Source organism: Melitaea cinxia, chromosome 4, assembly GCF_905220565.1.
Source record: "Melitaea cinxia chromosome 4, ilMelCinx1.1, whole genome shotgun sequence".
In the NCBI taxonomy this organism is placed as follows: domain Eukaryota; kingdom Metazoa; phylum Arthropoda; class Insecta; order Lepidoptera; family Nymphalidae; genus Melitaea; species Melitaea cinxia.
The window spans coordinates 13,755,206-13,782,777 of NC_059397.1; the positions used below are offsets into that span (position 1 = coordinate 13,755,206).

Sequence of the window (27,572 nt, forward strand, 5' to 3'; positions counted from 1 at the left end):
ATTCATTTCGCGTTTTAATGTCCCCTTTTTAATCAGTTTTATGAACATACATAAACTAATTCCTTTTACGTAAAAGTATTTTTTTTTTTGGTATCGTTTTTATTTAGCGTAGGTAAGTAAGAGTTGAGAATTCTAGTGATTTAAAAAAACCTTTTAAATACACTTTTACGTAAAAGGAATTTGTTTACGTTATATTTATGGAAATCAAATATTGTGTATAATGAGGTTTGTTATTTCACAATCGTATCTTTGATGCTGGAAGACAAAAAAAATATCAAAATAATGAAAAAAAAAAACAAAAGTATTTCGACCTGTACCACTGTCTTGTAGCCAGGTACTATAAGTACTAATAGTACTAATGAGGCATACTAGTACATTTTTCGAATTGTACGAATAGACTGCGCACCTGACAACGTCCGATTAAGCCCAAGACTATGTGATTTTGTCGTACAAAACAACATAGTAGTACAACATTTTCTTGTTAGTAGGTCACGAACAAAGAGTATATAAGTATTCACGAAACTAAGCCCAGTTTCAAACTTTCAATGGTGAGCCGTGAGAGCAGTGTTGCCAATCCGAATTTTAGAAAATTAGTAGATTATTTGCCAAATGTTGATAGAAGTTGGTAGAGTGTAAAATGCAAAATTGGTAGATGTACCAACTCAATTCAGAACATTTTTTAAGATTAAAAATGCATGAACTGTTCTTAAAATGTTTATTTTTGGAAATTATACATATTTTTATTGAAAAATTTTAAATGTTCTGCGCTAGGCTGCCTGTTGTTTGCTGTGAATTTTTTAGTTCGCAACATTCCCTCTAGAGTCTCCGTGTAAATTCTATTTGACACACTTGCTCCGTCTCATGTCAGGGAAACAGCCTTAAAAGTGGGAGCCGCAGTGGAGAAAGCTCAAATGACTGAACGGCACAAATATTCGTCATAACGTCTTTGTGCCGTTTGCAGTCGAAATACCATATAGTAGCAGTGCTAATTTTTTTTTAACGAGTTCAAGTCATTGACTCTATTGATGACAAGAGGGCTAATGCATTTTTTACCCAGAGAATCGGCATAGTGATTCAACGGAAAAATGTTGCCAGCATTCTTGGCACAATTCCTCGCGGACATGATTTGTACCAAAACTATCTGTAAATATTTAGTTCTTAAGTTGTGAAATGTAAATATGTATAATTTATTTATATTAAATTGCATTTTATTGGTTATATTTCAAAAATTTCTTCGTTACACAGCACACCCATTGATCGTCATGCCTCTGGCGGCCGTAAACCAATTAGCCAACGTACCACCATCTGTAGTTGCACGACCTGTGTATAAAACCGTGGTATGTACTGTACGCTTCAGCCTATAATATCCCCCTACTGGGCATAGGCCTCTTTCCCCATGTAGGAGAAGGATCAGAGCTCAATCCACCACGCTGCTCCAATGCGGGTTAGCGGATCTGTGGCGGTAATTTGAAAAAAAACTATCAATGTCAAATTGTGAATGTAATCATAACTCGATGAACTTTCCGAATCATTCCATATGCGTTCCATCTATAAAATTCACCTTCAACGCCCGACGCATTTTTACGTTAGTGGAACAGCAAATTTTAGCGGTCGTGGTCAATGGCGTCGCGCTCATTGTCGATGGTGTCGTGGGAGTTAAGTGGAACATTTTCTCTTTGGTTTTAATTTTTTTCATTGACATTTTTGACGTGAGTAGATTTCGGACACGACGACGAGAGAATTATTTCGGCTTAGTCCAATTTTTGCATTGATTACGTTTCACATGATAGAAATTGCAAAGTATTTGATAACACAACATTTCATCACAGGCATCGTGACTTAATCGACTAAATAAAGAGAATGGGTAAAGCAAAAAAAGGCAAGAAAAGTCAGACGCCTGAGGATGGGTAATTTTCTTGATATATCATATGTTTCAGTTCTTTTGTATGCATTTCAAACATTTTATTAAATCATTTGTATAATTTTAGGAATAGCGACCTGGAAACGACTACGATTGAGAACTCAAAACCTATTCAAAACAAAAGCAAAAAGTAGGTACCTTATAGGTTAAGTGATACTCTACTTTCTATTTAAGAAACACAATAATGTTATGATGTTATTAAATCTCTTATACGTGTAGTAGTTAACAATACATATGTGAGATAAATGAAATCATAAGTGTTTTGCAATGTATTTTATTAATTTAGATGATGTTGAATCATTCAATATGTTACAGAAAAATAATAGAGTTTGATGATAGTGAGGATGACAAACCGAAATCTAAAACAAAGCTGAAAAAATCCAGCGATACTGAAGTTAAAGAAGTCACAAAGAATATGAAAAATGTGTCTATTACAAACAAGTCACAAAAGAAAAAGGCGGATATAAACAGTGAAGGTAAAATATTCTATATTTGTATAAGACTATATAACAGTAATAATCGTATATTTATTTACATTATACAAATTTGAGAAAAAATATGACTGCTATTAAGAGTGATTCGAAAACGACTCACTAGATCTCAATTAAATTTAAATAGAACCACATGAGAAGCACCAGCTTTCCAATACGAATATAAATCATCTTTTAATGATCAGTACACCTAGTATAAAGTAGTGAGATAATACATTTAAAAAAATAAAATAAAATTGAAAAACTACAATTTTTTTTAAGTCTGTTAATAAGGAAAATAATAATGTAGGCACATATTCATTAAGTATAGCTAAATTAATTTCCTACAATGATTTACCATTCCCACTCAAAGTACGTTGTCAGTTGTTTGTGTTACTAAAGCAATATTGATACTTGAACTTAACTACAGTAGAAGTGATTTGTAACACTTACATTGTATAAAACAATGGTTCCTCCTGGTGTATTTGTAAATATTTAAAAATCAAGTTTTTCTTCGAAAATAGTATTATTCTGTCTGTTGTTTTGTGTTAGCATCTTTGTTTCAACAAAGCCAGCCCTGCAGTCACCAACCCGCCTGCCCAACGTGGTGACTATGGTCAACACACATGAGCTCACGCCATTTTTGGCGCGAACTTGTAGAGGCCTATGTCCAGTAGTGGACTGCGATAGGCTGAAGTGTATGTGTATGTCTATCAATATCTTATCTTATCAAGAAGCAATATTTTATAACTTGTATTAAGTATAAAATTTTGACTGTGTTTTTTTATTTTGTATTATAATATTTTCTTATCTAAATAATTGTTAGAAAGCTTTTAACATCAAATATAAGTTTAATTTCTGTGTGTTATTTATTTTTTTGCCAGCAAGGAATATGAGATCACACATTTAAAAAAGGGGCATTAATAATTAAATTTAAAATTAAATTTTAAATTTTAAATAAATGCATTATGTCAGTGATATTATTATAATAATGTCAGTATTTAGTTTTTATATTAAAACAATTTGGGATTTAAACCTGAGCCTAAGGAAATGTTTAGATTTGTTACAAAAGTTTTCAAGTTCAAAAAATAAATTTGCTCTAACATAAGTATCAAAGGTTTGTTCCAGCCTAAGTATTACTACAGATATAATTTTTATACTTAATTTTTCAATGTTGATACTTTATTACTGAACTAAAATTCAAGTAGTCTGTTTATACACACTTTTGATTCAAAGTGAATTGAAAGTGTTCTTAATGATAGTAAAAGTTTTAAATTTAACAATATATATATATATATATATATATATATATATATATATATATATATATAAGCTTACTTACTACTAACTTAGCTTCTATTAGAGATAGTAATTTAAACTATTACTGCAAAAGACCAAGAGTAATAAATAAAAAACAAATAGTAATAAATAAATACCTATAAATAGTAGTCATGTTTAATATTAACCATTCATGAAATGTTTTACAGTTTTCCCGAAAATTATTTTATCTTTACATGTACAAGATGTATTGCAATTGTTATTTTGAAACTCACGATATTTTGCCAAATTTCGGCGACGTTACATGCGCCACTGTTGCAGGTGATTCGCCCGTACGAACATCGAATCAAAAGTTTTCATAGTGACCATGATAGTATAAAAATCCTGATTAAGTTTCTCTAAATGTAAACAGTAAGTTAATAATATTTGAATTTTTTTTTAATAGATGACTCAGATGTAGAAGTTGACGAAAAACCTAGAAAAAACAAAAAGAAAGAAGAAAAGAGTGCATTTTCTCTTTTAGAAGTTGAAGATTCGGCAGGTTCGGCCCCAGAGGCTCCTCCTTCTTCCGAAGATGAAAAACCCGTTCAAAAGTCTCAGAAAAAGGGTGTGCAGGAAAAAAAAGAACCTGCTGGTAAGAAAGGAAAAAAAGGTAGAAGGAAGAAAGATGACAGTGATGAGGATATAGAAAAAGTGCTAGCGGAACTTGAAATGGAGTATTCAGGTATTAAAAAAGAAGTGATCCCACCACCTGAACTAGAGAAACCTCAAGAAGTTGTTGAGGAAAAGTCTAAAGCTAAGAAAAAAGGGAAAAAAGATGAACCACAGCTAATTCAAAATGAAAACGCAGTTGAAGATAAAGCTAGCGAAGATGAGAACGATATAACCATCAAAACTGCGGCACAGAAAAAAAAAGAGAAGAAGGAAAGGGAAAAGTTAAAGAAGCTTGAAGCTAAGAAAAAAGAGAAAGATCAAGAAGGTAAGAAAGATGTAGAACCAAAAGAATCAGCAAAGCAAGTAGAAAAAAAACCGGATAAACCCGTTCAAGAAAAAGTTCAAGAAGTAAAAGGGCCATCAGAAGAGAAAGAAGCGGAGGGAGAAGTTCCTGCAATTGAAGGCAAGAAAAAGAAAAAAGGAGAGAAAGGTGATAAAGATGATAAAGGAAAGAAAGGCCCCACTAAGAAGACTATTGCAGCTATGCAAGAAGCACTAAAAAAAGTCAAGGAAGAAGAAGAGAGACTGAAGAAAGAAGAGGAAGAGAGAATAAAGCAAGAAGAGGAGAGAGAGCGTCAGCGTTTAGAAGCTATAAGACTTGAGAAAGAACGAAAGGAGAGGAAGAAGCAAAAGGAAAAGGAGAGAAAAGAAAGACTGAAAGCTGAAGGGAAGTTATTAACTCCTAAACAAAAAGCTGAGAAAGCAAGGGCGCAAGCTATGCTGGAATCATTAAAGGCTCAAGGAATAGAGATTGGTTCTACGGAAAAGAAACCTCCAAGGCCAGGTACTAGAATTAAGCCTGTTAAATTAAAATCACAAATGTCGCAAGAAAGTCAAAGTACTCCAGTTGAGGAAAAGAAAGTCGAACTAGTGGTAGAAGATAAAAAAGTAAGTTTACATTTTTTTTATTGAAAAATTAATATTTAAGTATTATTAAACAAAGGTTATCATTCTACAGTAGTAGTATATATACATAAAATGTTATTCAGGAAGAAACATCCCAGGAAGCGAAGAAAGAATCAGACAATGAGTCTGTAAAAGATGCATGGGATGCTGAGTCATCCGATGAAGAAGTAGAGCCGGCTAAGGCTGAACCTTCTCCACCTGTTCAGGAAGTAAAGAAATCAGTGCCAGTTGAAGATAAATCTAAGGAGGTAAACCTTATCCTGCTAAACTTATAAAATAAACCACTCGAAACTTTATTTTTTATGCAACTAGGTTGGCAAACGAGCATATGGATCTGATGGTAAGCGATTATCGTAGCTTATAGACGCCTGCAACATCAGAAGGAACACAATTCTGCTTGAAATCAGTGTTATGTAGCTGTTAGGTTGAGGTAATTCCCCAGGCAAGCTGCTACAGATTTTGATATTTTCTGCTGTTGCCGTACCCCAGTTCAATGTTATACAATCAGCAGCACTCTCTAGGCTTTACTGATGTGTCTAGTCGAGAAACATATACAAGCACATAAGCCCAGACCACTTCAACGCATCGTCAAATAATTAATACTTTAATTGCAATGTATAGTTGATGGTCAGTCTTTAACATAATTATTTAGTTTTGTTGTTATAACAAAAGAAAAAAGAGTATCTGCGGAGTTCCTTGCCAATTCTCTTCTGAAGAATCTATTAGGTATTAGCTTCACTTTTGACAGTAATTGATTAATTAAGACAAATATAGTTTTAAATTGTAAAATGACGATTCAGAGGAGCTTTTGAGGTCTAACTAAATAATTTTTGACTTTGATCAAAATAAAGTTTCATGTTACAGAAAGAAGAAGAAGAAAGTTCAGACGAAGAAGATGAAGATAGTTCAGAAGAAGAATCTAGTTCCGATGAAGACTCAGAGGATGAACAAATGACAGATGCACAGAAGAAACGCGAAATAGTCTTGAAGAGATTAGAGGTATTTTTTATTTATATTTGCTGCTGCTCAAGCTGACAGCTCTCCTTGCAGCGCGGCTCTCGTCGCGTAACTATTAATTAAGAAATTGTGCTTATCAGTTTAATTTAATGACAAGTATATTCGACACCAACAATTTATACTACGCCAACTCGAATTTTCGATAAGTTGGTTTTCTTAATGCAACTTGAATAAATGTGTGTTTTTTTTTTTAAATGTGAAATCGTAATGAATAAATTAACTATTAAAGATACCAAATTTCAAATAAGTTTCTTAATTAATATAAAAGGTATCACGTTTTTCCCTTTTATAAGCCTCTATTGTAAAGTTCACTTTTATGAGTTAGCTTGTTGTAATGACCCATTTAACCTAATTACTAATAATTTACTTAATTACTAATACTTACCTAATTACTAATACTTAATTATTAACCAACTTCAAAAAAGTAGGTGGTGGTGCTACATCGTAACGTTTTGCTGGATGTATCGATTTTGATGATCCTTTCTTTAACCGAAAAGTAGTGCTTGTCGTGTGGTCCCATTTCAATTAGACCGAGATCTGACGTCGATGTAATTGATGTAAATTAGTCGCTTTTTTTTCGTTTGCGAGCGAAAACAATTTTTTCTATAAACATTTTTCAACAGAAACGTCGTGAAGACAACGAGAAGAGTAAAGCTAATAACCCACTACGTGCTGCCGTTGTGTGTGTATTAGGACACGTAGATACCGGCAAGACTAAAATATTAGATAAGCTGAGAAGGACAAACGTTCAGGATGGGGAGGCTGGAGGTATTACTCAACAGATCGGAGCCACTAATGTTCCTATCGAGAATATCAAGGAGCAGACTAAACACGTGAAGGGTGTAAGTTGACATTTAATAAAATAACGTAACAATAGTGTTCTACTAGGCTAATAAACTAAATAACTAGTATACTAGGAACTGGTGTACTAATTGAGTTGACATCGTCATCATAATTTAATTTGGTCTGAATGCTTTTCATCTTTTTCAAGTAGTTTTTCTTTTTGTCTAATATAAAACACTGTCATATAGTTAAATATATAGATTTTAGTTTAAACAAATTGGTCTAGTCGCTATCAAGAAATGCTCGTAGTAATGAATATAGCAAATAATTGGTTAACCTTAATTAACATATTATTTCAGTAAGAGATAATATTTTTCATCTGTATATTCTGTATATATTACATAAAATTGTATGGTTTGTTATAGGTTAATGAAATTGCGTTCAAGTTACCAGGTCTACTTATTATTGACACTCCTGGTCACGAGTCGTTCAGTAATTTGAGAAACAGAGGTTCTTCATTGTGCGATATTGCAATCCTGGTAAGTCTACTTCACTACATACTATGAAACAAAGTCGCTTCCTATCTGTGTGTTCCTATGTATGCTTAGATCGTTAAAACTACGCAACGGATTTTGATGCGGTTTTTTTTAAATAGATCGTTATTCAAAAGGAAGGTTTATATGTATAATACATGCATAATATGGTAGAGAAACACTGATAATTTTATTGATTTCTAACGAATCTTTTGTTGTAGATAGTATTTATTAGCATTGCATCCGTGCGAAGCCGGGGCGCTTCTATAATAAATATATTTTGTCATTGAAATACTTTGTGTATCTGTCTCAATAGTTTTTTGAAGTAAAACTTTTTTACGCACACTTGACTTGGAGAGTAAGCTAGTGAATGCTTGATGAGAGCGTTACGAAAAGTGTGATCGAGCGAAGCGAACGGAAGTTGGCGAGGCGAATGGAAGTTGAGAGGGAGATATAAGTTAGTGAAGATAGAGATAGAGATTAGAGATAGAGATGCTGTGTGGCTACGGCACTAAAGAATTTAGCCACCCCCTCTCTTCCCGTGGGTGTCGTAAGAGGCGACTAAGGGATAACAAGGTTCCACAACCATCTTGGAACTTAAGAAGCCGACCGATGGCGGGATAACCATCCAACTGCTGGCTTTGAAATACACAGGCCGAAGACGGGCAGCAGCGTTTTTGGTGTGACAAAGCCAGTACTGCGGTCACCAACCCGCCTGCCCAGCGTGGTGACTATGGGCAAAACACATGAGTTCACGTTATTTTTGGCGTAAACTTGTAGAGGCCTATGTCCAGCAGTGGACTGTATAGGCTGTAATGATAAAGATAGAGAAAGAGAAAAAAAGAAGTTTTACTTCAGTCGAAAGTACACTCGTTTTTATTTATTATTTATCATGTTTTGAAAAAAATACTATATTAAGAATAAAATTATAATTTGAATAATGATCCAATATGTTATGGCTATAAACTTTTGATTACAAAGTGAAAACTAAATTCTTGCTAATTTTTTTTTTTATGTAAGTATTTAAATGTCTATATATATTCATACGACTTTATATGTGTTATTTCCATTACGTGTGCTGTTCTCTAGTATAAGAGCCATCACATTTTCCACTACTACTACTATACCTGTGCCCATAGTTGGCGGAAGTATTGTTTCTCAAAACGCGCAACATGTAGGCTTCTACATTATCTCCTTTACAACAGAGAAATGTTCATTTTAATTATTGCTAACCCCGATTTAATCCTATTTTAACTTTGGTAGCCTATCCTCCATCAAGCACTTGTCTTAGCACAATATCATAACATTTAATTTATTTTTTAATATTTTATAGGTAGTAGACATAATGCACGGTCTGGAACCCCAAACAATTGAGTCTATTAACCTCCTCAAACAAAAGAAGACACCTTTCATAGTAGCGTTGAACAAAATTGACCGTCTCTATGACTGGCAGAGTGCCCAAAGGAAAGATGTTCGAGATATTCTTAAGTTGCAGCAACCTAACACTCAGTTAGAGTTTGAGAAACGAAGCAAGGATGTTATCATACAGTTTGCAGAACAGGTACAGTAATAACTAATACATATTTAATTTTCTTATACGACTAGATTGGCACACGAGCCGTAAATCAATCTCATCTGATGGTAACCGATAGCCTCCGGTAACTGCTTACGAATAGGTGGACTGTACGCATGTGTGTTAAAAAGAATTGCTTTATTATTACAGTAGTAGAGTTAATAATACCTATGTTTTTCACATTTTTACTTTTCCTAGGGTCTAAACGCAGCGCTGTTCTACAATAACCCTGATCCCCGTACATATGTTTCTCTCGTACCAACGTCCGCAGTTACTGGCGAAGGCATGGGAAATCTATTAGCTATGATCGTTCAAGCTTGTGAAGGGCCATTGCATAAGAGGCTTATTTTCTCTCAACAACTACTCGCTACAGTGCTTGAGGTGAGTAATGATATAACAAGTATTAGTAAAATTCTTTCAAAGTATGTAAGAATGATACATATTTTACCCAGTTTCTATAGTAGTGTCTTGATTTAAAATATCTCATATGTAAGTTTAAATTAGTTTTGCAGTTTAAATCTTACATTGTAGGTTTAATATATTTAAATTAATGTTTATAATTATGTCAAAGAAACAATCATTTATTCATATAAAGGGTTGGTTTTTACAATTTAAACAGCCTAAGTCCAAGTAAAAAAAAACATTGAAACCACATTGTTCTTATCTTACTTATTATTCTGATAAATTTATATTATTTCAGGTTAAAGCAATACCTGGATTGGGTACGACGATTGACACCATTCTCATCAACGGTACCCTGAGAGAAGGGGATACCATAGTATTAGCAGGCACAGACGGCCCTATTGTCACTCAGATTAGGTCCTTACTTATGCCTCAACCAATGAAGGAACTTCGAGTGAAGGTTAGTTGAGTAGGGAATGAAAACATTTCGCCATAAGATGATACACACACCTAATGAAAGTCAAAACTAATATAATTTACAATAAAAATTTAACAATTGTAAAAGAAAGTTAAGGTAGCAAAAATATCAAGCAATAAAATAAAAATTTACATTTTAACATGTACCTAATATTACAAACTTAGGTAATATACCCAGTCTTATAAGCAACCTTAGCTAAGTCGATACAGTCAAAATATTAAGTTTCTCAAAATGTTGAATGTCTCGGTAGACATTACCTTCCATATATCCTCGGCTTTATTAAATATTACAATAAATAAGATATGGTAATGTTAGGTAGTATGAGTAGTGTAGGCCAAGAGAAAAAAAGCCGGAGGAAAAAAATATCAATACTTGACGACCCTCAGTAGGATTTTGTGTTATATTTTCGATCACAATCACGATTCGGCTTATAACATCCTACTGCTAGGCATAGCCTCTTTCTCCATGTAGGAGAATTTTCGATTCATTTATTTTGTAACTTTTAAGTAAAACGAGTCGGTTTTTATCTTGTAAATAAGTTATGATTAGATTTAAATAGCAGGAGGTAGAATAGGGCATTAGTTTGTTTCACCTCAATGAATAAACTACAAGTTTTAGAATCATATTTGCGAATATAATCTCATAAATACAGTCAAATCCGATGGTGAAAAAAAATTATGTATCAAAAACTTAACTGTTGGATATCGTCATCCATTAAATAGCGTTTTGTGGATAATGCTATTTGACAGATGACCTGAAACAGGCCCTTAATCTGCTGCTGCGCTTATCTGCAGATAAGCATTATGTTTTAAAAAATTTCTACGGTTTACTGTAATAAATTTTGTAAATAACAATATTATACTCAAGTAAGATTGACAAGTCTTTCTCAAATCCAAATTATTTGGTTTAAAATTTAAATTGATTATGATGTACAAAATTTAGAGTTGGCACCCAACGTGGGACGTCCTTTTAGTCAAAAAATTTGTATAGATAGGTATATGTTATTGTACTATATATCTTTAAATTTATTAAATTAATGTTTTAGAATGCCTACATAGAACATAAAGAAGTTGTTGGCGCTCAAGGAGTAAAAATAGCGGCTAAAGAATTAGAAAAAGCTATCGCTGGACTTAATTTACTGGTGGCTCAGAAACCGGATGAAGTCGATGTACTGGTGTAAGTTAATGTGTAGTCAATTATATAATTATATTGAATAGAAAAAAAAATATTTTTAGCGAAGGGCTGTATATGGTGTGACAGAGGTTATATGTATATAAGAAGTGGCGAATTAATAACACGAACAACTGAACGATATATTTATTATACGTCCGAGTATCTCAACCAAGTGTCTCATCCTAACAGAGCTGCAACTACCTATCATGAAATGTGCTGACAGCACATGTATATAGAATCTGACATACCCATATTGCCCTGACATATCAATATTAAGATTAAAATGTACACATTACACTACTAAATTAAAAAAAAAATTAAAAGACTAACATTTTAACCCATATTATAAAAAAGTATGAAAAACCCTAGACAAAATGTCTGCTCTTAAGAGACAATAGAAAAACGAATTAACATCCAGAAATGACTACTCCCCAATAAATATAATTTTAATAATTCACCAAAAGATCCTGTTTGATAGATGAATAACTTTGCAAAGTACCTAAACTGCAAGCTTCTTAAAGAAATTAATAAATTGAGTAAAGCTACCATGTACACATTTAAATATAGTGGCTTAGTAGTTTTACTTTTTTCAATATCAACTTAAACTATATTCTAAATATAACAAACAGTTAAACAGTATAAACAGAGTTGCGGAAATAAGATACTACAGTATTTGCAATAAGTTCTCTGAATTATTTCCAAATTTCTTTGAATGTTGCCAGTTTCAGACTGACCTATATCTATTTTTATATATTTTTCCTTTGATACCAGTTAATAAATAATAAATAATTATATATAATTACTAATATTTTAGAGAGGAAGTAGCCCGTGAACTGAAGTCTGCTTTGTCGTCGATCAAGTTATCAGACAGAGGTGTATATGTGCAAGCGTCCACCCTTGGTTCACTTGAAGCACTTCTTGAATTCCTTAGGACAAGTAAAATACCTGTGAGTAATTGAAAATATTTATAACTTCTTTTTTAAAAATCAATTCACACTGTTATATTTTGGAAGGAAACATTGGTAACTATTGTTGAATAACATGTTACGATGCTAAATAACATTGTCTAACTTTGGAGAAAATTAACATTGTAGTAAAAAAAAAATATTTGCTGCAAAATATATACTTCTCATTTCCTTTACTTGTTAAATTTATTCTTATTACATTTTGTCATTTATTTTAAGTTTGCTAGTACTAATATGATAAGTATTAAGTATCAAACTGCTAGTTCATTTGAATTAAATTTTTTAAGCTTTTCATTAAATGAAACAAATTTATCTTATTTTTTTTTCTTACAGTACTCCGCCATTAGGATAGGGCCGGTCGTGAAACGTGATGTCATGAAAGCTTCCGCCATGTTGGAACATGACTCGCAATACGCAACTATTTTAGCTTTCGATGTCAAGGTGAGTGAGTTTGATACTTATTTTTAGTACAGATTTATTTAACACTAAACAAAATAAGAAATGGTAATTCTCAAACATCCCTTTTTTATATGCTATGAATACCAGTATTTAGCGAGCCATTCCCTGAAAAAGTCATCATTCATCATCATCATCATTTCAGCCTATTGCAGTCCACTGCTGGACATAGGCCTCCACAAGTTCGCGCCAAAAATGCGTGAACTCATGTGTTTTGCCCATAGTCACCACGCTGGGCAGGCGGGTTGGTGACCGCAGGGCTGGCTTTGTCGCACCGAAGACGCTGCTGCCCGTCTTCGGCCTGTGTATTTCAAAGCCAGCGGTTAGATGGTTATCCCGCCATCGGTCGACTTCTTAAGTTCCAAGGTGGCAGTGGAACCTTATTATCCCTTAGTCGCCTCTTACGACCCCCACGGGAAGAGAGGGGGTGGCTATATATATATATTCTTTGGTGCCGTAGCCACACAGCACTGAAAAAGTGTCTATGACTATTTACTGGCAAGTCTCATCCATTATGTACTGTATAAGATTTAAGAATAATCAATCTTTTAATTTATTTTATTATATATCCTAATTTTAATTGAATTCTTGAAATAGTTTATCAAATCATAAATGCCTTTGTTAATTTTGAATGATCAGAATTTTCAAAACTTGTGATTAAGTAATTAATCACACTAAATTTTTAAGCCATTTCAGCAGTGTAACCAATGAAAATTAGATTGAATTTACAATAATGGTATTGACTACCTTGTTTGATCTACTAGGCCATATTAGCTTCACCTAACTATTACTCGTTCTATTCCGTATTAGATTGAGTTACCCTTGAAGGTGTTTAACAAATATTATATGTATTGTTAAAAGATCGAACGAGATGCTCAAGAGTTGGCAGATAATTTAGGAGTGAAGATATTCGCAGCGGACATCATTTACCACCTGTTTGATAAGTTCACGGCCTATCGTGAGGAACTTAAACAAAAGAAACGAGAGGAATTCAAGCATATCGCCGTCTTTCCATGCAAGCTTAAGGTAAATTTTATATTTAAAAAAAATCATGTCAATTCCTTAAAAACAACGGGATTTATATTGTAGAGAAGACAATATATCAGCACGGCAAGTCAATTAAATTCTAAATATTTTTTGTCTATAATAGAAAATCGTTCAAATATTTTAACCCTATCCTTTTCACAGCTGGTCACATTTATAATATCCCTCACCTACCTAATGTGACATTTAATACTTACAATTAGTTATATTATATTTTTATGTGTGTATATTATGTTTTTATGTGTTCAACACGTTTTTCATAGTAAACACTGAGGGTGCCACCTCACACCTCACCCTCCTAACCCCCCCCCCCCCCCCCCTAACATGTGTCGTAATTTATGGATGAATCCACTGCTTATTAAATCTATAAGTTTTATTAAAATTGCATCAGTAATGTAGCAATTATATACATTTTATCTATAGAAACTATTCTATACATTATATAAACCGAATTGGTGTAGTACTCAGATTAAATAAAAGCAAGCTATTATAACAAATGTTTAATGTATGTTTGTATGTATGAACAGATCCTGCCTCAGTTCGTATTCAATTCCCGTGATCCCATCGTGGCAGGTGTCATGGTGGAGGCTGGCATCGTAAAGGAGGGGACACCCATCTGTGTGCCCAGTAAAGAGGTAACTATTGTATTGGTTCATAGAAATATTCATTATCTCCTAATATCTTGCTATTAATTAAGCACAGAAACGGACTTGCAATGCTTCTGGTGTTACAGTCTATAGGCTATGGTATCCTCTTATCATCAGGCGAACCGTACACGTATTTGCCAATGCTGTAGTATAAAAAAACTGATAGGTCTGAAGTTAATTCGTTTTATACATGTGTGTTTTGTGCAAATATTTCTTTCCGGCCTGGGTCTTGTGAGCACTTGATAGCTATTGTTACTCATAGTAGGCAATATCCGCCAATCCACAATGGAGCATTGTGGTGAGTTAAGCTTCAACACTTCTCCTACATTGAGAAAAAGACCAATGCCTAGCAATGGGATATTACAGATTGAATTATATAAAGTGCAATAATGGAGGCATTCTTAGTGGCTGTTTACTCACATCGGTGACGCCATAAAGGGATATTAGTAATATAATTCAGTTCATTCATTCGGAGTTACTTATAGGAGTAGTTTTTATAGATAAGGGTAAAGGCTTTGGTTAAATTCTAGCAAAATCCGATATATTGACCATCGCGACTAGTTAAAAATTAATTTCTGCCATAACTGTCTGTTGTTCTTTTAGTTTGTGGAGCTGGGAATTGTGACGTCGATCGAGGTGAACCACAAGCAAGTGGAGACGGCTCGCAAAGGCCAGGAGGTGTGCATCAAGATCGAACCCATACCCGGCGAGTCGCCCAAGATGTTCGGGCGGCACTTCGACGAGACAGACATGCTTGTTAGCAAGGTATGTGCCGCACTATTCCATCTTCTATTCTTATTGACTACAGACTTCCATTTGTTTGTGCTACCTTTCTCTAGGCTAATTTTTCCCTTGATAGTTTTTTTGAGATAGGGTACAGCAGGTTATATTCTGCTCAAAGTCTGGATCAACCGGACTGGGGTAATAGGGACCTTGACACTACAGAAGATAATAACACAATAAGGTCCTGTGGTCAGTAAGGTGACCAAAGCTCCAAGGTCGGCAACGCGCTTGCGATGCTTCTGGTGTTGGCAGACGTCTGTAGGCTATGGTAACTGCTTACCATGAGGTGAGCCGTACGCTTGTTTGACCTAGTCAATAAAAAAAAATAGTTATAACAAGTCAACTGCTGAAGGAGAAAGTCTCAAATTTTAGTTGTCTGGTTATTATATACCCAGAAAATTATTCGTTGATTTTCGAACAGGATATTTTTAAATTGAACTAATCATTGGTAAGCAATCGAAACGTTTTTGTATATGTAGAATAGAATTTTTTTTTTAATGAGGGTAGTTCGTCATTTTTCTTGGTTCCGTATGGAAGAAAATGGAACGGTCTTGGTCTGTTACAAAATGGTATATTTGATATAGAGGTAGCTCTGTCATTTGTACCTACGTATGTTGGTAAAATGTACATATATATAATTTTTTTTAAAAAGAAACAAAATGGTAAAATTAATCTTCAGTTAAGTTATACTCGCACTTTAGTTTATTTTAATTTGTCTGTGTGTTGTTGATTTTTAATATATTGTTACGAAATGCAGTTATAAAAAGTCACTTTACGCTGATTTTCTAATGTTTGATAATGGTGCTACCCACTAAGATCAAGTAGTGTACTAGTACCCTTTATAGTATTTGGCTAGAGTGGGCCTACATGAATTTAGAAAATAAGTAATAATAAATAAATAATAATATCAACCGCTATTTATTAATTTCGACATGCATATGTTAAAAGTAACGTCAATTCTGTCATCTATTCCTCTGGTTCGAATCCCGAACATAACAATTACAAACGTATGTTTTGATCTGGTCGTTTGTGCTTTTATGTTGTTGTGTGTTTCGAACCCCAGATACAGGATTTATTTCCTAATGACGGCTGTAAAAGTACATTTTTTTTTATAGAAATTAAAAAATGATATATTCTTATTAAAATCATAATTTTAGTTAAGTATAATTAAAATAATAAATAATAGAAAAAATTTGAATATTAAAAAAACTTTTCCTAAAAAACCTCTAATTCTCTTCTCTTTCTCAATAAAAAATAAAACTTAAATTGCAAAGTTGATCGTTTATGTAAAAATCAAAAACGTAAGAATTACGATACTCACTTAATATGTAAATGTTTATAAAGCAATTAACAAAGAACAACGGTAAAAATTTAAAGTTTCGTAACAAATATAGTTTTTCGTTCGCTATGTACGTAATTACGTACATATCTGCGAATTTACCCTCAGCTTTGTCGTAGATTCTTAAAAATAAACTAAATTTAGTGAGACTAACATAATCGTAAATCATTTATCATCATAAACAAATCAATCAATCAAATCAATGTGATCAAGGTGACTCATTGTTATTGCTATTAGTTTTATTTATTAAAATCTTTTTAGTTTAGTTAGTATTACGAATTTGTCGCGGAATCGATTCGCCTTCGGAGCGAATGTTTTTATACATATTGTTTGCGGATCTCTCCTATCTTTTGAGAGAATAAAGCCTGGATATTGTCATAAACACCTGATAACAATCATTACTTGAAAAAAATCTGCCAACTCATAGTGGAGTAACATAGTGGATCAAATTTTTCCAAAAAAAAATTTCTTGAATACAAGAAAACACTCACAAAATTAAATTTAAAAAAAAATGTAAATAAGACGATATAAGAATAATAATCATGATATTATTTTACACTCATTTCTGTGTAATAAATTATTAGTTTTATTAGAATCGTCTTTCGTTACTACCATTAAATTTAACCATTCATACTTTCAATAAAGCCTACCCATATTGCGCAAACGAATTGAAAATCATATTTCGAATCGACGTCGTTACGACATAAGAAACAGGAAATAAGTTTCGACATAAGTTGTAAATATAAAGAAATCGGACACTCGTCATAATTTATAAGAAATTTTCCGTTTTTTTATTTTTTATTTTTATTAAGCGTTTGACGTCTACAGTTAAATCCTACACGCGTTTTTGTTATGTAAATGGGAAGGAACGGGTTACTATTAATAGGAATGAATCCTCAGAGATCAGATGTAAATGTATATCATCAGAATTAATTAGTTGTATATTTTTGCTTTTCAAAGGGAAACGTGAAAGTTTTATTGGTCGGCTTAATAATGATAGTTTACTATGTTTTCCTATGTTAATGGTATTCACTATGATACTGTTTCGGTAGGGAAAACTTTTGATCTTTAGGTATTAATAATAATAATAATATACAGGGTGTGCGGTAATTAATGGATAACCCCGCAGGTGCTTGTGGGGGGGGGAGGGGGTGGCGCGGGGCCAACTCAGAAAAAATAAATAAAAAATCTATCTGCGTCTCTAGGATTTTTTTACAAATTTTTTTAAGTACGAAATTTGATATCTTTGTTCAAACTTTTGGGAACTACGGCTGCAAATTCAATAATAACGAATTGATTTTCTCTGGAAATAGCCGTGGATAATGGGCCTTGCTATTGCGCATTATAAAATATTTCTAGCCACAAGTTTTTCTTTTTTTCAAACACTTAAAAATAAAAAATAGTGTATTCGATTTTTTTCTGATAAAGGTTGAGCACCTCTGGTATAAAAAAAACGTAGGGAGACCTAGGTGGTCAATAGCTTAAAAAACATGCCTATTTTATGAAGTTATACCATATTATAATATAATATAAAATTATAATATAATATAATATTTTTATTTTATTTTATTTTTTATTTTATTTTTTAATATAATGTAATATAATATTCTACTGAGGTAGGGCACAGCAGGAATTGCCTGCTCAAAATCTGGAGCAGCCCGACTGGGGTAGTACCTCGACCTTACAAAAGATCACAGGTAAATAATACTGTTTTCAAGCAGTATTGTGTTCTTGTTGGTGAGTAAAGTGACCAAAGCTCCTGGGAGGGATTGGGGATTGGGTCGGCAACGCGCTTGCGATGCTTCTGGTGTTGCAGGCGTCTATAAGCTGCGGTAATCTCTTACCATCAGGTGAGCCGTACGCTTGTTTGCCGACCTAGTGACATTAAAAAAAATTGTAGAATATCCATTAATTACGTGAGCTACTTTTCGATCATTTTAGACTGCATATAATAATAAATGCATAACAAATAATAAAAGAACAAATAACTTTATACCCAAGTATTTTATATATACCAACATATTTAAAATACTGTGTATTTAAAAGAAAATTAAAGAATTCTTTGAAATATTCCAAATTCTCAATTTTTTAAATCCTTTTCTGGACTAGACCGGGCCCTGATTCTGTATGCCTTACCATACTTGATTACATTTTACATCAGGCTATCCTTATCTGGACCAGACCTGGTCCTGATAGGTCTTGCTGGATCTGGCATGCCTCATTCTATCCTGATCCGGTCCAGATACATGATCTGGTTGAGCCTGACATGTTTTCTAGTCGGTATTTAGCGATTCATTATCATATATAGGTAAATTGTGGAAGATTAGTTTGCAAATATCTAAAGTTAAGCAATTATTAAAGAACGTAGTTAGCAACGTTAAATGAATATTACGCAATTCACCCGTCCCCACACATTGCAACCGAAGTGCAAATATAGAACGGAAACAGTGTGTCGTTGATGTATAGTATTAACAAAACACGCTATATTGATATTTACGGGATGCGTAACTTAAACACATCTAGATAATTATACTAATAATATAAGGCTGAAGAGTTTGTGTGTTTGAACGCGCTAATCTCAAAGATAGGTAATCCATTTACCTAGGAAGGCCTTAGGCTGTATAATTTTATTTTATATATTGTTAGAGATAACTAAAAAAGTACTGTACTGCGTTGTGTGTGAGTAGCTGTACTGTGTGGCTACCGTACTAAAGAATATAGCCACCCCCTTTCTTCCCGTGGGTGTCGTAAGAGGCGACTAAGGGATATCACAGTTCCACTACCACCTTGGAACTTATAAAGCCGACCGATGGCGGGATAACCATCCAACTGTTGGCTTTGTAATACACAGGCCGAAGACGGGCAGCGACGTCTTCGGTGCGACAAAGCCAGCCCTGCGGTCACCAACCTGCCTTGCCCAGCGTGGTGACTATGGGCAAAACACATGAGTTCACGTTATTTTTGGCGTAAACTTGTGGAGGCCTATGTCTAGCAGTGGACTGTAGAGGCTGTAGTAATGATGAACTAAAAAAGTAGGTACTCGATAGATCTCGATCCAATTTTCAAAAGAATCATCAAAATATGACACACCAAGTAAAAAGTTACCAGGTAACAACACATTTAAAAAATAATGCAGTCGAAATGAGAACCTCCTTTTTTTGAAGTCGGTCAGCAATCATTTTATTAGTGTATTTGCCTTTGATGCCATTGTCAATATTGTATTACCATACAACGCGGTTCCAGTCTGCATCTTAACGACTTTATGAATTTTTCGTACTTTGAATTCAATATCGAAGCCGTAGTAATGTTTTTATTATTAACATGTTTTCTAATGATAAAGGTGAAGTATTTGTTTTGTTGAATGCGCTAATTTTAAGAACTAATTATAAAATAATATACGATTTAGTTAGTCTGGTTCAAATTAAAAAAAAAAAAAGTGTTGGATGGGAAAAAGGGTGTAGGCTATATAACATAAATATGGAACTTGGATTATTCTACATAAAAAAATGTTACAAAAACGGGACAAATTTATTTTTTTCCATAGCATAACAAATGGAATAAAATGAAAATCTATATGATAATGGAGTCGCTGGCAACAGCTCGTACATAATATTTTGAAGTAATTATATAACAATAGGTTATCTATACACACACAGATGAGTACTAAAGAGTACTTAATATTTATTAGCTTAAAAATTATTTTGCGGTTATAGACTTCGATTTTTAAAAGTATAAATACTTATGTCATTTAGCAATTTAAATTTTCTTTTTCTAACAAATATAAATATATTTTAATATTTGAGCTACAAACAGAAGTTTAATTTCGCATTTACAATACCGTGAATTCATCGTTCTATTTCCATCCCTCATTGACTGCTCCGGGCATGAATGCAGTACCCGCGCGCCTGCGTGCTCGCAACGGGTCACTAGGTCAAATGTGGGGTTGCTCTGTCAGCTTGTTGACTTGAGCTTGTGTTGGTTGAGAAGACCCGGAGCCTGACATTTGTGCTCTTATAACATTATTACATTATTTGTATTATATTATATTACATTACTAGCTGACTCGGCAAACGTTGTCTTGCCGCTAAACGCTATTTAAAAATAGGGATTGGTGGTAAAAAGCCAAAAAGGTGAAAATTTAGGGTTTTATGTATTTTTCAACGTCAAATCATAATAAAATAAAAAATAAATAATTAAAAAAAAAATAGGTGTGGACTACCCTTAACATTTAGGGGGATGAAAAATAGATGTTGTTGAAAAATAGATTCTCAGACATACCCAATATGCACACAAAATTTCATGAGAATCGGTCAAGCCGTTTCGGAGGAGTTTAACTACAAACACCGCGACACGAAAATTTTATATATTAGATGTGTATTTTTACAATTATTTGTACACTTCCTAACCGCTTTTCTATGCCCAAACGTTGTCTGGAGGAAATCGCCCTTTTAGCGATAAGACCGCCTTTGTACATCTTCCTCTAATTGTATTTTTTTTTTTTGTATCTTTTAATTGTATGCAATAAAGAATATTATTATTATTATTACATGAAGCAAAAAACATTAGATTTCATTTGCTATTTCAATTTTTTTTTTTTATAATATTTTTGTTGTAAAAAAATGATATTAAAGTTATTTTTTTTTTATATATAAGAACGATGTTATTACTTTTTGTTTTTCTTTGTATTTTATTATTTATAGAATAATAAGACAAAAGTAATTATTTTTTTAAATAATAAGAAACTACCTTTACCCAAATATCATCAACAAAATATTTATGATATTTAACTAATGCGAGTCGAGACAAGAAAGAATAATACCACAGAATCTTCTTGATGATATGGTTGTATGGAAGTCATCTCATTCAAGAGTATAACGTATCCCGCATCCTTCATTGAGCAGCCAGTATGAACGTAGCATTTCGCGGCTTCATTGATCACCCGGGTCACTAGGTCGAGGGGACTTGGCTACATAACGAACTGTTACACTTACTACTAACGTGACGATGTCAATGAAACGGATACTTTAACTAGGATTATTATTACATTTAAATGAATAAATAATTTGTTTGCACGAGTTGAAGTTTCATAGATGATACATCTATGAAACTTCAACTCGTGTTTCAGACAAATCACCTCATTACGTACATTACCTTCAGAATAAGTATGGTTCAGTATTTATTGATATTAATGCAATATATTTCTGAATATTATTGTTTATTATTATTATTATTTTTTAAAAGAATAATGTATAAAATTATTCACATTTAAATAATCGGGCAGTTCTAGTCGAGTATCTATCAAATGTATAACTATCTGCATCTGATGTCTAGTACTTTAGGTATATGACAATTTTAAAAATCGAACCTTAAAAGAGATGTTTGCGTGAAGAATCGGGCTTATAAAACCATATGTATGTATATTGTTATACATAACGCTCATTAACGATATAACTTTGAATGGATTCTTTTGGCAGAGTGATTCTTTTGGCAGAGTGATTCTTTTGGCAAAGTGAGAGATGTAATCAAAATCAAAAACAACTTTATTCAAAAAGCACTTTCGAATCATCATTTTACAAATTAAAATTTTAATGTTATTATAATTTTAAAAGTGAAGCTACCACCAATTCGGAATGTAGATTCTGCAGAGAAGAAACGGCAAGAATCTCCGCGGTTACTCTTTTAAAAAAATAAACTTCAGCTTTATAATATTAAGCTTATATTATTTCAACTTTATAATATTAGTATAGATAACTCAAAAGTAAAATTAAATGGGACCACGTGACATGCAACACCTTTCGATTAAAAAATAAGTCCACACATCTTTACCATCAACTATGTAATCCTGCACCGAATAATAAATAATACGCTTTATCCATTAATTTCTTTTTAAAAAAGCTTTCAATTTATTTTGAGACAATTGCAAAATATGTAACGGTTAACATATATCATATTGAATTTTTCAAAAGGTGAAAGCGTCGATCTTTCTTCAATGCTCCTTCTATAAAGTCGGTATGAACTCAGCAATTTTCCGTCACCCTGCGAAGGTCGTTTTATTTTCGGTTGTGACGTCACAGCTTTCAATGCATAAGGTAAAAGCGAACCGCGTGTTGGTCCCATGTATTATAAAAAACGCGTTTACTTGTACGAAATTATGATAAGAAAAATTACTTCTAATATATAAAAATCTCGTGTCACGGTGTATGTGGTTGCACTCCTCCGAAACGGTTCGACCGATTTTTTATGATTTTTGGCTATTGGATAGCTACTAGAAAGAGTCGAAAGGTATATGATTACAAAAATCGAAAAAGGTATATGCTTTTAACTGACTTCAAAAAAGGGGAGAAGGTTTCACAATTCGACCGTATATATATTTATTTATTTATGTTCGTGGATAACTTCGTCGATTATTAACCGATTTTGCTGATTCTTTTTTTTTTTTTGGAAAGGAGATATCCCATGATTAGTACCATGATAAGGAAACCAGGATCTGATGATGGAATCCCAGAGAAATCGAGGGGAATCTTCGAAAATCGTAGTGACGACTAGTTCGTTTGTTAATTTATTTCCTCTACTTGTATTACTTGTCGACGTAATTGAAGTCGTTTTGGATTATTCTCAAAAGGAAAACTTATGTTAAGACCGTTAGTAACGGCTTACGTTCGATATACTTGCGTAATTTATTATTATATAGCATTTTAATTAAATAGACTTGTAATGTCTTGCAAAGAATTCCCAGTTTTACACCAAATTATGACAATATGTTTTGCCTATCCCAATCAAATTTATGCTGCTTCGCAATTAACCTATTCAGTTTAATAGTTTTTTAATCAAACATTTTAATGTGGAAATAATTCCACAGTCAACGGATGAAATAGAGAAAAACTGCAAGATAATTTTCGATTGCACGTTTGCATACGGCTACATGTGTCGGTGTCTATAAACGGGTCGAAACCTTGGAAAATTTTCTCACGACTGTGTACAAAGCGAGCTCGGATACGTCTATAGGAATTATTGAGGTTTGTTTCTAATCTCGCTGAGAAAGTTCCAGAAGTGTTTACATTGTTGGAACATGTGGCGTCATTAGTGTTCAGCATGCTATTATTACGTTGAAGAACTTCCCGTATCGCGTCCCAGTAATGTAACGATTTATAGATTCGCTAACAGCTCAACCCAGCACCTATCAAGCACATTAAAAATTTAATCTTAGGAAAAAATCTTACGATATTCCGATCGCGTTCACGAGGCGTATATAAATTGTACACGAAACAAACATGTTACCTAAATGTGAAATTCATTCATAACGTCTAAATCTATCGACCTAGTCCATGAAATCTGACATTTGGACGTCTGCCGAGCGGCATCGATTAAATTTAATTAAAAGCTCGATCTTAGAGATTTTAATGTTTAAAAAACACCGACTAACACTAAATTCGCAACGAGTAATTAGAACGGTACTAAAGAATCGTAATTGTGTTTTGTTAATAAACGCTAACGTTCAGTCGACTAGACGAGCATTCGTTGAAACTATTTTAAATATTAAAAAGTTCAATCGCCGACACTAAGGCAGTATACGGGTCTTTTTATTGCAATGCTATACAACTTGAGGACGAGGTCAGGCAACGCGAGTGCCTGTGTCTTCTGTCTTTAGCAATAAGACACAGTCGGCGTCGCTAGGGCGGGGCACGCACACAGCACCGCCGCCGCCATGGCAGCACGCACACAGCCGCAGTGACCGGGTCAAATCCCATTCTCGAAGCTCCATTGATATTTCGCATCGCGGTTTCATTGATGAAACTTCTCTGCTTTGCCTCGTAGCATATTCGCAATGGACCGAGGACGTTGTCGATGGCTTGTTTCGTTTTTACTCGGCAACGCGTGTCTCTGCAATATTTCTTAATAAGAAACTCCATACTCAATTTGATTAGTTAACATTTTAAGACATGGATAGTATTGAACATTTTGAAATATTTTAGTTCAAAATGGGTAATTGGCATATGAAAACTATTGAAAATTTATGATAATCGACATATTTACTATGAAATTTGTATATTTTTGCAGTTTAAAGTTTTGATAGAGTATATCAAATAATATCCCTTAAATAATTTTTAGTTTTGTATTTTCCAGTGTGTATTTTAAAATTCTATTTAATTTAAATCTAGTCTAGAACAGTTTCTTATTAAGTACTTACTACAAATAGAATCATGTGGATTGGTATTGGATTTGGCTTACGATAAATATTTGTTTGTTTGTTGTATTTGTTAGTATGTACTTCATACGACATCAAATACAATTTAGGTTTGATAGATTTTGGTTGTTTTTTCTTCTTATATTATTTAATAAAAAAAATACATTTTTTATACTCTATAATATTTCAACGATCATTCTTTTAAAAATGATTATTATATAAAACAAATATTATTGAATAAACATAATTTACTAAATTTAATTTACATAATACTATATCCAATAATGTTATACCTATCAAATTAACGTTAAAGTTAATCTTGTACGGAAAAATAAATCAAACTTCAACAAACTCTGTACCTAATTTCATTCAGTGTCCCGGATATACTGTATGACGTCAGAGCGGTTGCAGCAGGGTGCGGCTGACCCAGTTCAGCTTGCACAACCTGATCTAATTCCCGGTGACGTCATTCATTCAACCCTGGAAGGTGAATCGATGAGAAACTAGGTCGACCTCAATGGGCCCCCTACCCCCGTACATTCACATGCTATTTTTATCAACGATCCATTATTATGTACTTTTATTAAGTTAATTTTGATTGAAAAGGAATATGTATGGAAAATTTTATTTGATTCGAGGAAATTGGTATTATTTTTCATTTAAGGGAGAAAAAGAATGATTATGTTCAGATATACAGATTTGATTGAAAAATATTATTTGTTTCTCTAAGAGCGGAATGTACGACATACATATTATTTTTCTTAGAAGTATTTTACTTCTTAGGGGTTGTATCAAAAGTTGTTATTGATAGACTTTATATTGCGCGTTACTACTGATAGGCTTTATTAGCGGGAGCTTAAACAAGCGGTGTGGGCTTGTGGCTTGTTTCATGTAAACACAGTTTCATCTAAAATGGAGCATGTCCTTAATATTGTTTTTAAAATAAAAAAATTTAAACCATTTTTTTTAAATCGATTGTAAGGAAATAATACTTTGTTTCAGATATCGCGTGCAAGCATCGACGCCTGCAAAGATTACTTCCGGGACGACCTCATAAAGTCAGACTGGCAGCTGATGGTCGAACTGAAGAAAATGTTCGCTATTTTGTAAAGGAGTGGAGATTCTTTACTCCGAATCCTCTCCCATCGCGTCGCACTTGTCCGTCGAACTCGTGTCGACTCACCTATCGTCTTTATACTTGATTTGGATTTATATATTTGCTTTTTTTATAAAGCTCTCATCCTAATAGCAATTTCTGTGGTGCAATTTTTTAAAAATAAATCCCTCTGTCTGTTCCATCTAGTTAATCCGTTGTATCATAGAATCTCACGACTCTGTCTACATACTCTAAAGTAGCCGCGTCCATAGTTCTTAATTATATTTTGTACTATGATTCTTATTTTTAAAGTAACGCGAGCGTTAAAACGGTACGTGTACCGTCGTCGGCATGTGTAAATAGTCCATTAGTAACAACTATTTATTGAAAATGAAAACGCGTTTCATTCTCAACCTTTTGCTATCTTTCATTGGATCTCGATGTTTGTAGTAGAGAGGAAGGTACTTTACAATTGCAGGTAATCGTTCTTTGATGCATGTTATATCACAGAATTCCTTGTAAATATACGTATGATTTATAAACTATTGTAACTTTGTGTAAATAGTGCGGCAGCGGACGTATTTTCTTTGTATATGAACGTCAGAGGGTGCAATAATTGATCTCGTTGAAATGTTTTATAGATTGTCTATCAATTCTTCAATATGAAATGTAATAATTTTAATCTTAAATCATGTTTTATATGTAACAAAAAAAAAAAAATTGCACCTAAAATGCGCCTAAAGAAAAAAAATTTTTTTTCGTCCTATTTGGCATGAGGTTTAAAAGAACACTGAGTCCACATCAAAGATACGGAAGGTTGTAATTTTTGTAGGTATTATCCCTTTTTGAAATGCTTGTATTATATAGATGGAATCGGACATAATTATTCTTATATTGAAGAAATTTTAATAAATTACAAAATATTATATATATGAATTTTATTGTTTCCCTTCCTTTAAAGTTATAAAACAGATTTTTTTTATATATTTTAACTATTAATATTAAAAAAACATTTTTGTAGTAAAAGAAAATATTATGAACATATTTTATACTACTATACAACTTATAGGAATCTAATACCATTTTTTTTTATCGACTAAACAAACAAATTAATGGCGTAACTTATGTACGGATAGGCAAACATGGCACCTACTCAAAACTATGAATCTCATAAGAAAGACCACGTTTATTATTCTTGGCGTGTCTTATACTTGGTCAAATTAGAAATGTTGGGGTCCATATGATTCAAAATAACCGACATATGACAACGACGTTGTGCAAAGACAATGAATTGGGGGACAGGGAATTGGTTAAAAAATATCGATCGGGTCCCACAGTGGTCACTAGATTGGTTTCTGACGGCATAGAACTGTCAGTGTTCAATGACCATAAGGAAGGCAATGTCCAGCAGTGTATGACTATTGAATATGACGACAATGATGAATATTCCTACAAAGACGAAATTTATTTACTAATTAAAATAGATGTAAGAATATAAAATACAGTTACTAATAATAATATGTCACATAAACTCATTTGAGTTTTACCGGACATCAGTAATGTCGACATCGTCAGTAGGTAACTAGGTACATAATATATTCGACTTAATGTTGGAGTACATCATTTTATTATTAAAGCATTTATTAATTATACAATAATCGTCACACATCAATCGGTTAAAGATGTTTTTGAAAGATATCCTTGTAGTGGCTAGTCTGCAACTACGATTGAACTAATAATTCCTTCAATTCTTGAAAACAGTATTAAGAATCGTTTATATTATTTATTTATTTTGTGCATAAATGTAAT

At 33.0% G+C, this 27,572-nt stretch overlaps 1 protein-coding gene across 1 annotated transcript; it reads left to right on the forward strand.

The window, feature by feature from the left end:
- Positions 1-1,523: 1,523 nt before the first annotated feature.
- On the forward strand, positions 1,524-26,691 carry LOC123670255 (eukaryotic translation initiation factor 5B). The gene is made up of 18 exons (XM_045603763.1): positions 1,524-1,907; positions 1,989-2,051; positions 2,237-2,397; positions 4,115-5,271; positions 5,373-5,537; positions 6,154-6,288; positions 6,930-7,148; positions 7,515-7,628; positions 8,956-9,183; positions 9,394-9,576; positions 9,896-10,057; positions 11,121-11,251; positions 12,063-12,195; positions 12,547-12,654; positions 13,531-13,695; positions 14,241-14,348; positions 14,964-15,125; positions 25,670-26,691. The coding sequence occupies exons 1-18, from the start codon at positions 1,861-1,863 to the stop codon at positions 25,775-25,777; spliced, it is 3,549 nt and encodes a 1,182-aa protein (XP_045459719.1). The 5' UTR covers positions 1,524-1,860; the 3' UTR covers positions 25,778-26,691.
- Positions 26,692-27,572: the final 881 nt, after the last annotated feature.

Bases quoted from the DNA above. Each gene is read 5' to 3' on its own strand.
- LOC123670255 (XM_045603763.1), top strand. From the start codon at position 1,861: ATGGGTAAAGCAAAAAAAGGCAAGAAAAGTCAGACGCCTGAGGATGG. The intron at 5,272-5,372 runs GTAAGTTTACAT...AATGTTATTCAG, and splicing joins TAGTGGTAGAAGATAAAAAA to GAAGAAACATCCCAGGAAGC. The intron at 13,696-14,240 runs GTAAATTTTATA...ATGTATGAACAG, and splicing joins TCTTTCCATGCAAGCTTAAG to ATCCTGCCTCAGTTCGTATT.